Consider the following 12,412-nt stretch of genomic DNA (forward strand, 5'->3'; position numbering starts at 1 on the left):
AAAGCTTGTCTCTCACCAACAGAAGTTGGCCCAATAAAAGATATTCCTTCACCCACCTTATCTGTCCGATATCATAGGACCAACACAGCTACAACACTGCAAAAAACAATGGTTTAATTCATTTCAGTGGCATGGAGCACAAAAAATCATAACCACTGAGAGTAGGAGCAACCTCCGGATTCCAGTTGGGCCTCACTTGGAAAACTGAGTTCAGTTCTGAGTCCCAAGTGACAGGCATGGCAATTTCCTGCAATATCATGGTCAAACCTCAAACTTAAGTTAAATCTTATTGAATTAAGTTTAATAATCTTAGGAACTCATTGTATTAAAAATGCAAATGTTTAAGTGTTATTGTGGGATTGTATATAACTAGAAGACTTGACCTAATGTGAACCTTGGGAAGTGCTATAATTTTCAAAGGACTCTTGTAGACAATGGGCTAAGACAAGAATGTACAGTTAGTTGAGCAGGTTTTCTAGGAAATATTTGGGAGGAGGAGAATGCAAATGCCCACCTCAACACGTGGTCTTTTGAAGCTTCAGCCTGGGGAGAGGACTTTTATCTACAAATTGCCTTTTCCCAGGATCAAAAGGTCCAAAGGACACAAAGGACTAACTGACAGATTCATGAGTGTTCTTGTTCCGAACCTAAGGTTTATGGAGGAGATGGCATGATGGGATAACAACATGATTTTGGTAATTAATTGATCTTTAAATATTCATGGTAAATAGGCCTAATGGCCTGTGATGGGATGTTAGATGGAATGGGATCTGAGTTACCCAGGAAAGAATTTTCTGTAGTATCTGGCTGGTAAATCTTGCCCATATCATAGAATCATAGAATAGAATCATAGAATATCAGGGTTGGAAGGGACCTCAGGAGGTCATCTAGTCCAACCCCCTGCTCAAAGCAGGACCAATCCCCAACTAAATCATCCCAGCCAGGGCTTTGTCAAGCCTGACCTCAAAAATATCCAAGGAAGGAGATTCCACCACCTCCCTAGGTAACGCATTCTAGTGTTTCACCACCCTCCTAGTGAAAAGGTTTTTCCTTATATCCAACCTAAACCTCCCCCACTGCAACTTGAGACCATTACTCCTTGTTCTGTCATCAGCTACCACTGAGAACAGTCTAGATCCATCCTCTTTGGAACACCCTTTCAGGTAGTTGAAAGCAGCTATCAAATCCCCCCTCATTCTTCTCTTCCGCAGACTAAACAATCCCAGTTCCCTCAGCCTCTCCTGATAAGTCATGTGTTCCAGTCCCCTAATCATTTTTGTTGCCCTCCGCTGGACTCTTTCCAATTTTTCCACATCCTTCTTGTAGTGTGGGGCCCAAAACTGGACACAGTACTCCAGATGAGGCCTCACCAATGTCAAATAGAGGGGAATGATCACGTCCCTGGATCTGCTGGCAATGCCCCTACGTATACATCCCAAAATGCCATTGACCTTCTTGGCAACAAGGGCACACTGTTGACTCATATCCAGCTTCTTGTCCACTGTAACCCCTAGGTCCTTTTCTGCAGAAGTGCTGCCGAGCCATTCGGTCCCTAGTCTATAGCGGTGCATGGGGTTCTTCCGTCCTAAGTGCAGGACTCTGCACTTGTCCTTGTTGAACCTCATCAGATTTCTTTTGGCCCAATCCTCTAATTTGTCTAGGTCCCTCTGTATCCTATCCCTACCCTCCAGCATATCTACCTCTCCTCTCAGTTTAGTGTCATCTGCAAACTTGCTGAGGGTGCAATCCACACCATCCTCCAGATCATTTATGAAGATATTGAACAAAACCGGCCTGAGGACCGACCCTTGGGGCACTCCACTTGATACCGGCTCCCAACTAGACATGGAGCCATTGATCACTACCCGTTGAGCCCGAAAATTTAGCCAGCTTTCTATCCACCTTATAGTCCATTCATCCAGCCCATAACTTGCTGGCAAGAATACTGTGGGAGCCCGTGTCTAAAGCTTTACTAAAGTCAAGGAACAACACGTCCACCGCTTTCCCCTCATCCACAGAGCCAGTTATCTCGTCATAGAAGGCAATTAGATTAGTCAGGCATGACTTGCCCTTGGTGAATCCATGCTGACTGTTCCTGATCACTTTCCTCTCCTCTAAGTGCTTCAGAATTGATTCCTTGAGGACCTGCTCCATGATTTTTCCAGGGACTGAGGTGAGGCTGACTGGCCTTAGTTCCCAGGATCCTCCTTCTTCCCTTTTTTAAAGATGGGCACTACATTAGCCTTTTTCCAGTCGTCCGGGACTTCCCCGGATCGCCATGAGTGTTCAAAGATAATGGCCAATGGCTCTGCAATCACATCCGCCAACTCCTTTAGCATTCTCGGATGCAGTGCAGCTGGCCCCATGGACTTGTGCACGTCCAGCTTTTCTAAATAGTCCCGAACCACTTCTTTCTCCACAGAGGGCTGGTCACCTCCTCCCGATGCTGTACTGCCCAGTGCAGTAATCTGGGAGCTGACCTTGTTCGTGAAGACAGAGGCAAAAAAAGTATTGAGTACATTAGCTTTTTCCACATCCTCTGTCATTAGGTTGCCTCCATCATTCAGTAAGGGGCCCACACTTTCCTTGACTTTCTTCTTGTTGCTAACATACCTGAAGAAACCCTTCTTGATACTCTTCACATCTCTTGCTAGCTGCAACTCCAGGTGTGATTTGGCCTTCCTGATTTCACTCCTGCATCCCTGAGCAATATTTTTATACTCTTCCCTGGTCATTTGTCCAATCTTCCACTTCTTGTAAGCTTCTTTTTTGTGTTCAAGATCAGCAAGGATTTCACTGTTAAGCCAAGCTGGTCGCCTGCCATATTTACTATTCTTTCTACATATGCTCAGGGTTTAGCTGATCGCCATATTTGGGGTCGGGAAGGAATTTTCCTCCAGGGCAGATTGGAAGAGGCCCTGGAGGTTTTTCGCCTTCCTCTGTAGCATGGGGCACGGGTCACTTGCTGGAGGATTCTCTGCTCCTTGAAGTCTTTAAACCACGATTTGAGGACTTCAATAGCCCACACATAAGTGAGAGGTTTTTCACAGGAGTGGGTGGGTGAGATTCTGTGGCCTGTGTTGTGCAGGAGGTCGGACTAGATGACCATAATGGTCCCTTCTGACCTTAGTGTCTATGAATCTATGAGTTATTAACTTGTATCCATAGGGGTTTGTGAGATTTGAAGGACTGTTCACCTGCCAGAGCTCTTGTTGAAGTTGGGCTGATCTCTGGTAAGCTTACTAGTATGTGTGTAAGGTTTTTTTAATATGTTTTCTCTGTAATGGTTTTACCTTAAGAATACCTGTGCTTGCATAGGAAGAACTGTGTGATAACTTAACCATGAAAATTTCACTATTTAAAGCCTCTGAGGAAGAAAAGCAAAGCATGCCTGTTGAGGCAGTCTTCATTGCTGGGGAATTCACAGTGTAGACAGGGAATTGTGCAGCCTGAAAATACCCCAGGTCAGGAGGGAAAGATGTAGGTCTCTGCCCAAGAGAGGTGATGGCTGAGGAACCAGGAGCCTAGAGTCAGTGCCCATGCTGCACCATGAGGGGGAAATAAAAGTGCAATTGCCACAAATGGTGACATCCCATATTTGGGGAAAAAACTGGACATACACAATGGATGGGGAAAGCAATAAAAACAACAGGAGCACTGGAAAAAATGGGATGCCCTAAGGTAAAGGTAACAGAGATGGGCATGTTCAGTCTAGAACAGGCACATAATAGCTGTCCACAAATAAGTGGCACCTCGATCTCTCCTGTTCCCTGCCTGTGGCACACAATAGCTTAGTCTCCTGAGGACTGAACTGCTTTAGTCTAACTCAAGTTATTGGGCTTAATATGGATATCTGGATGAAATGTAATGGCCTGTGAAATACAGATCAGACTAGATGATCCAATGGTCCCTTCTGGCTTTAAATTCTGTAAACCTATAAGTAAAGAGGTGTTCATAAATAATCAAGAAATAACAGTAGAGAGGACTAGGAGCAGTTATTCTTATTAGTCGGTAAGGCTAGATAAGAAGTAATGTGCTTAAACTGTAGCAGGAAAATTGTAAGTTAAATACTGGGAAAAGCAACATAACTTGTTAAGTCAATGGAACAAACTGTCAAGAGTGATTGTGGAACCGCACCTTCAAGGCTGTGCACAAGTCTGCCTGCCTACATTTCTTCTTTGATCTTCCACACATCATCTATATGTCACTCTTCTCTCCTATGTGCATACTTTACCCGCTCCCATTTTTGGTTTCTTCTCTTTCTTTTCAAGCTACTGCACACACTCGGAACTTTCTCTCATCACATATGCCAAGTGCTTTCCTCCACCTGCAGATCCCTCTTCTTCCCTTAACACCCAGGTCCCTGTAGCTTTCTACAGTCAGTGCCACACACACATGCTGTCTCCACTCATTCTTGACGTTGGACGATTATCCCATTTATTGCATCTTCATGAATTAAGGATCCTCAAGGCAGGGACAAGGGCAATATTTTCAAAAGTGACTAGTGATTTGGGGTGACTCCATTTTGGGGGCCCAACTTGAGATACTTTAAAGGGGCCTGATTTTCAGAGGATGGGCACTAAGTACTTTCTGAAAATCAGGCTCCTTTTAAGGTGTCTCAAGTTGGACCTCCAAAAATTTGGGCACCTGAAATCACAAGTCACTTCTGAAAACCTTGGCTGTCTGGGTTTTTTTACATGTTTAAAATATCATTTACTGTGTAAACAGGTAATAAAAATTATTAGCTGTGTCAAGACATCTGTTTGGGAATGTTTAAGAATAACTAAATCTGCCAAAGTGTAGTGAGGTGGCTCTCAACCTTTCCAGACGACTGTACCCTTTTCAGGAGTCTGATTTCTCTTCTGTAACCCACGTTTCACCTCAATTAAAAACTACTTGCTTAAAAAATCGGACATAAAAATACAAAAGTGTCACAACACACTGTTACTGAAATATTGCTTACATTCTCATTTGTACCATATACTTATAAAATAAATAAATTGCAATATAAATATTGTACTTACATTTCAGTGTATAGCATATAGAGCAGTATAAACGAGTCGTTGTCTATATGGCATTTTAATTTATACTGACTTCACTTGTGCTTTTTAGGTAGCCTGTTATAAAACTAGGCAGATATCTAGATGAGTTGAAGTACCCCCAGAAGACTGCTGTATACCCCCAGGAGTACACATACCCCTGCTTGAGAACCACTGGATTAGATGACCCACTGGAGGTCACTTCCAATCCTAATCAATCTGGATTTTGTTTTTGTTTACATGTATGCACCAAGGAAGGAGTTCCCCTTTCCAAGCAGCAGCTGCTGGAAAGAAAGAACAGGAGTAAGGCTATTGGACTTCTCCTTTTGCTCTGTTGACACAAATGGCCAAAGATAGCTGAATGCTAAGGAAGCCTTCAGCAAAGCTGCAGATTGGAGGTTCCACTATCACTTACGGTACTGGAGAGCAGGAGGAGGTCATCTCTGGGGAACGAGGCTGGGGTGAAGGGGGCAGGGGGGAATCAAGGATCTTTATTCAACATTATTTTACAGCTTTTGTGCGCCTGGACTGATTTGTTGTGGGAGAGCTGCTGGAGACAGTAGATTTGGCACTGGCCATGACAGCTGAGAGCCAAGAGAGAAATTCTATGCCAGTTCAAACCCTGGCTTCATTCTTTCTTTCGCACCCCCCCCCTTTTGAAGGACAGAAGAGAAAGAATGGGAGAGAGAAACTTGCAATGAAAACCAGAGCACTGGGTTAATGAAGCCCATGCAGGCTGCAATAGACTGGAAAGATACACATGAGGCACTTCCTGTACCATCTGGCATGCAGTTCTGCTGCTGCCCTTACTACATAGCTTAAAAGGAATAAGCAAACAAGTAAAACTTTTTAAGAGATTCCAATTGCGAAACACAAGCTATGAATCTGTCCACTTATTCCCTTCCCTGTTTCCCCACCTCCCTCTTCTTTTCCTCAAGCCTTTTTCAATTCTCATGCCTATCTGTGAAAATGTACACTGCCTTGTCAGGTTTTCAGAACTGACTCATTTCACCTATTTGCTGCTTAAAAGGAGTTGGGGCCAAAGTTATTACATTTATATTGTAATTGCTTAACCTTCCTTTACTCAGAGCCATAAAGTAGTACATTTAGTAGCAACAGCAAATGACCCATCTTTATTCCATGGTTTGTTTAAAATCTGGCCTGTACTGATATGGAAGCAGGGAAGTTTTAGGTGAGCTGAGCTTGTTCAGTGATTTTTTTAAAAGTTCAGTAACAAAGGGTTGGGCATGTTTCTCTGTGTTTTGCATTCATTGTGCATTTGTGAAGCTCATTTTTCCTGAGTGGGGTGAAAAACGCTGTCTTGGGGTCAGCCCCCCCAACTTGTGAAAATCATCATATCTCAATTGAAATCAATGGACCTATGACAATTGACACCAGTTGAGGACGTGATCCCCTGGCATAAAACCTCGCAAGCTAGTGCTGAATGAGATTTTTTGATGGTTCATGGGTTTGGAAGAACATTATCTCATTATAAACATTCCTCTTCAGCCGCTCTGATCAAGCTGTCCGCTTTTTTAGGATGAAGAAGCCAAAAGAAATGTCACCCAGCCACAACCAAAAATCTTTTGTCAAGTAGGATGAATAAACTCTGGATTCTAGTTAATTTTGAGGCACCTGTCCAGCGAAAACCTACACCTATCATTCTGTAAAATGTATGTTCTCAAGATGAAGTTCGCAGACAGGATACAAGAAGTTTCCCATCAAACACACTTGTGTTCCAAGACTGTTTCAGTCTTTTATGTTAATATTCATTTGTGGTACTGGCAGGACTAAAGCTGACTATTTTTTGGTTCACTGGCGGTTCTGAAATAAAAACTTTCAGGTTAAACAAAACATTTTGTTTCAATTTTGGGCATTTGTTAACATTTTTAAATAACATTAAAGGAAATTTTGAAATGAAAAGTCAGTTCAAACAGAAACATTTCCTTTCATAACTAACAAAATGAAACATTTCAAATTTTTTTACAATTTGTTTAGAGTTTTTTGACCAAAACAAATCAGTAAAATTGACACAAATTCACAAAGTGTTTCAGCGTCACCAAATCTGTATTTTTGTCAAAAAGAGTCTTGGTCAAAGGTTTTTGCCAGCTCTAATCAGAACAACCAGGAAGATGCAGCTTGTCCAGTAGCTTTGTCAGTGTTAGCTATTGAACTACTGATTTTGGCCTGACTTGCCAGTATTAATTCCCAGCTATCTTAATTCAGGCAAAGCAAAGACCTTCAAAAAGTGCATTCTTTTTATGAGTCTAAATGGTGACCCTCAAACTGACCAGAAAGAACTACATTCTGTGAAGATCAGCAGGTTTTACGTGCCTTCGTTTCCCTAGGAAAGGTATGTCTTGGGAGTGTTAGAGCTATTATATATACTTTTAAAATAAAGTAGTTGGCATGACAACAGGTCAGATTTTCAGCCTGGTTTTCACTAGGCCTCCTCTTCCCATCTGAAAAATTTCAGGTGCAAATAACTACAAAAACAATGAAGATCATTTGAATTCTATCTACTTGATTCCATTCACAAATTAGGTACACAGCTGCCCAAATAACCCTACCTGCAGTGCAGACACAAATTTGCAAGCCCCAATTTTGAGGATGCAAAAAGCAAGACCAGCTTTTGAAAAACTAGAAGAAGGTATTACTAACAAAGAGCTGAAAGAAAGCAGTGGTAGGCAGACCACAGAAAGTTTGGTGGCTCAGTTTGGATGTGTGGTTTGTTTAAGCACCTAAATGTTCAGATGCTTATCTAAAGCTATCCAGACTTTTTTTGGTCCACAAATATTGGGCTGGACATCTGAGAACCAGCTTTCTTGATTTCTGGTACTTTCTGTTTCCCACCAAGCTGGAAATACCACAAGGACAGTCTTTCTTTCACAGTATTTTGGCACTTCTGCTTCTTGTTCCAGCTGGGACCAGGAAGTCCAGAGGTGAACAAAAAAGAAAAATAAATAATTGGGAAAAAAGTTAACTGAATATTTTTTTTATCTTACAATTTTTTTAAAAAAATCAGCCTGGGTTTAATTTGCACATTAGGCAAAGGTCTGGGTCATTTCTTACTTTAGTTAAGCCAGTTCACTCCTCCTTAACAGAAACATTGTTCCTTTAAGAAGCTTCAGTGACTTGCTCCAATAATAGAAAAACAACATGAAACAATCAAAATAAAGCTATTGAAATTATATCAAGTTGGGATAAAACAATAACACTCGTCCTTGTCATGGAAGTGCAGCCCTGTGTTCTATGAATGTGTCAGGGCTTGTGGTGTATTACATCTATTTGTTTTCTTTGTTCTTAACCCCTTTGTTCCAAGGGTCAGGATATCCTGATGCTAAGTGCTCCTGCAAAATAACATTACAACAACAATGGTATAACACTTAGGGAGCACTTCACTTTTTTCAAACCAGGGCCACCTGAAAGCACTAACTAGTTAGATCATATTCAACAAATATGCTAATAATACAGCACCACGACCCACATTAAAAATAACCATATTTTTGAAGAACCTTGCTGTCCCTAGTCTGAAGTGGGAACAGTAAGGTAAACATGGCAAAGGATGCTAGAACAGTGGAAATATCATGCTGCTCCTGCTGATGTTGGCATAACAAGGAAAAACTTGTGCATTCTGTTTTTTATACTTAAGGATGTTAACTTTCAATCCATTCACTTGGATCTTCTTCCCCCTCCTTCCTGATGAAGGAAGATCCTGTTTGTTTGCCAGTTTATTTTCCCATCTGTAAAAGAAACAGGACACTGAATTTAACCAGGAAAAAATAAGTCTATTATCTATGGATATGAGGAAAAATTAAAATGCATATTAAAATTCCCATTAAGTGACCTTTCTGTGGTTTTATTCAAAACAAAAAAGTAGATGGTATCGTAAGGTGCCCCCACTCTATCAGTTCCTTCCTGCACCCCTAAACAAGCATCAAGGCTGAATGATAACCCAACACTAAAAGGAATATAGATTAAGAGTGCAGACTGTATCAGAACAATGAAAATGCCAGACAAAATAAAGGGCCCTGCTACATGGGGATGTGAAACAAAAGGGAGAAGAAGAGATTGTTCTAACATCTGTCTAACAAACAATGCTCAGACATGTTTAAAAACGTCCCAGTAACCCCATTTGCTGGTGAAAGTGCTACAGCTACAATACCCCACCACATTTCTGTGTGTGACGGAACTGTTCAGAGCAGACACCAGGCATCTTTTGTCTTGTCTTTAAAGGTTGGCGATAATAATTGTCTTCTGTGTACAATCAGTGATAACCACCAGTTAGCGTCCTCACATGAACTTATCTTTCAGTCAGGTGGAGCTTTGCACCTAGCAGCCAAAATAATAAGTCCACAGTGGGACCGCCCATGGAAAAGTGGAATTTCAACAACTTAATTTCCCTTGCCAGTCAAGCCCTGGGATTTCTTTCTTTTGTTTTTATGATTATTTTTCTTCAGAAATGGAATTAAAACTAGAGCAGTTTGTTAAGATTACACAACAGCACCAGACTTGTGAATGCAGATCTTACTACTTTCCTGATTCACTTCTTTCACAGTTAGCTTTGGAATGTGAATCAGTGTTATTTCCCTTGCAGCTGAAGGGCAGCTAAGGTTACAAAGGGATTTGACTAATAGGCCAAAACTCCCTTTGGGTTTGCTGAGAACCAAATGACAGAGAGGAGGAAGAAGACGGAGGTGGGTGGGCAGGAAGCCTGTTTAATTGCATTACTGTGTAGATAAATTCAAACAGCCTTCTTAATATCTTCATCATAATGCGGTCATTAGTGGAAGGGAGGGATGGACTTCTGCCAGTCTAGCCAGCGAGAGGCAGCTGTGAACTGGTTCTGCTGGGCTACTCAAGCTTCTCTCTGTTTACTGAGGGCTGCTTTAGGCTGCAGGGCATGATTTGGTGAAGCTCTTCTCTTTAATAAACCAGCACCTGTTTACCTGATAGCTCCTGATAACAAACCCGTAGATGAAAGTGTTCCTTCACTGCAAATTCCAACATCTTGCAGTAGGGTGACAATTCCTGAAAACAAACAAACAAGCAAGCAAACAAAAGAATAAGAGAAAGAGGGAGGAAAAGAAAATACCTCACTGGCTTCTCTTCCCCACACACTTTTTTTTTTTTTTTTTTTTTTGGCTGATGTTCCAGCTGTAGCCTGGGATTAATTAAGTGTTGTAACTTGGAGCCTGAGACAGAGAGAGAGTGAAAAAAAAAAGCATCTATCTCTTAATCTCTGAGGAGGAAGAAGTACAGTAACTGCTTCAGCTCACTCACCAGTGGGAACCCTTGGAAAGCACGTCTCTCCACCGTGTTTGTCAAGAGGCAGTGAGGCTGCAGAAGCCTTTCCCTTAGTTGTGGGGGCCCATTTTGATTGTTTTCATTTGTGTCTGGCTGTGAAGTGTGTCCCTAGTCCAATAGCAGGAGCAGCCCTTTCTGGAGAGCAAAGGACAGGATGCCTGTACTAGACAGGTTTTTTAATTCAACAGAGCTGGGCAGGCGGTGGAGGACAGGGGAAGAGCCGATGCCCTTTCCCATGGGCAGCCTGCCCAGCTACCAGCCGGGGACCCTAGCCTGTGAGTTGCCTGAGATGATCAGGATGGTAAAGCTCATTTGGAAATCCAAAAGTGAACTGCGAGGGACCAAGCAAAGAGGGATTTTGGAAAATGAAGATGCTCTGGGCAGTTTATCAGGTACATTTAATATGTTCTGTAAAAGGTGTAGTCTCATCTAATCATGCAAGCTGCTGGTTTCATAAAGTGGGTCTCAAGCACCTAAACTGTGTGTGTGCATGTGTACAGGGAAAGGCAGTGGCTGAGAGGAGAAGTGTGGAGCTCTGGAACTTACGGGTTGTGACTGACATACTAATGTATTGAAATCCTGTACAGCAGTCTGCACCCACTCGCTCGGGGGAGTACCTGTTTCATGACAGGCAAGTGAAATAACAGGGTTATTTTCACCGTCCACCCTGATGGTAAACAGCAGGCGAGTAGGATTTGTGCCTGGCTGATCAATTTGTATGACAGCTTTGCAAAGCTGCTCTAAAAATATATATGTATTTAACATAGGTTTTGAGCACAGCCACCTTATTGAAAAATGTAATACTGCCAGCTGGAATTCTAAAGTCCCAGTTTGATTGTGTTTGTAGAGGGTCTAGGAGCCAGGTCCACTTTTTGAGAATACCACAGTATTTCTTCTGTGTGGTCACAAAAATTAAAATCCAGAAAGGAAGGCTATGGTGAAGGCTTTGATCTGTGCCCCAGGAGAGCTGGGTCCCATGGCCAGCTCTGCCACAGACTGCCTGGATGACCTTGGACATGTCAGTTGGGGCCGGATTTTTAAAGATATTTAGACACCTGTAGATTCAGGTAGGCACCTAATAGAATTTTCAAAAGCACCTAGGTGCCCAACCCTCATTGAAATCAGTTCAGTAAGGTTTGTAAGTAGGTGCACAACGTTAACCACATGAATAACCTCAGTTATTTCAAAGTCAAGGGGAAGACTCACATTGGCTTCAGTAGACTTCAGATGAGGCCCTCTGTGCCTTGGTTTCTCATCTGCAAAATGGGATTAATAACACTTCCTTTCTCCATTCTTGTGTTACAATCTGTTTAAATTATGAACTCTTCGGGGCAGGGACATGTAAATACAGTGCCTAGCACAATAATGGCACCCCCGTTGCAATCAGAAGCCTGTAGGTGTTACCATAATGTAAATAATAAGCATAAATATTAGCACTTCATGAGAAACCATCCTGTATGTGGAGTAAGTATGCTGTGAATATTCCAGAATCCATTATAAAGAGTTTATCACACAATATGGATTACTTGAGTAGTACAGGCAGGGTATGTGACATGCTAATGAGCTGGGGAATGACTGGGCAAGGCAGATGTAGCCAATCATCTGTGTCTCATCCTTAAATATTCCTGTTAAAAAACTGTATAATACAAAAAGTGCTTAGCTCATTTTCATTCTGGAAGTGGTGAGGGAGAGAAAAGTCTGTCAACTCCAGAGAAAATATAAAACCTTCCTTCTTCCCTGAGTGGGAACCACCTGTGACTGGTAAATTAGAAGAAGTCTTTCTACAAAGGTTGAGCTGGGTAAAGGAAGAGTCTTGATGCTGCATTAAGTGTGTAATAAATGAGATGGGAAGGCAAACTGATGGGATTGTGATGTTTGTGTGGAAAGTGGGAACTGAATGCTCAGAAGAATGGATTTTGGTCAAAGAGAAATGAACTGATGATTCATCCACATTTTTCATGCAAGTAGTGCTGGAAATATTCAAAAAAGCCACGTAGGGAGAAAATATAATCACATCATGTTCAGTGCAACTGTCATTTATTTAATGAGCAAGGTTCACCCTCAGA

General features: G+C 42.0%; 1 protein-coding gene across 5 annotated transcripts in view; it reads left to right on the top strand.

Annotated features, from left to right (window-relative positions):
* The window catches only part of PDE7B (phosphodiesterase 7B), a 277,534-nt gene that overhangs the window by 149,851 nt on the left and 115,271 nt on the right, over positions 1-12,412 (top strand). For 2 of the 5 annotated variants that reach the window (XR_006289612.1, XM_027820563.3), the window contains exon 1: positions 10,351-10,738. The exons of the other annotated variants lie outside the window; for them this stretch is intronic. Coding sequence is in view for 1 of the 2 variants with exons in the window: in XM_027820563.3 (XP_027676364.1) it covers positions 10,501-10,738 (238 nt within the window). In the remaining variant the exon portion in view is untranslated. Of the gene's footprint in view, positions 1-10,350; positions 10,739-12,412 lie in introns of those variants that run through there. 5 annotated transcript variants of the gene reach the window in all.

This window comes from Chelonia mydas, chromosome 3 (genome assembly GCF_015237465.2).
Source record: "Chelonia mydas isolate rCheMyd1 chromosome 3, rCheMyd1.pri.v2, whole genome shotgun sequence".
Lineage (NCBI taxonomy): Eukaryota > Metazoa > Chordata > Testudines > Cheloniidae > Chelonia > Chelonia mydas.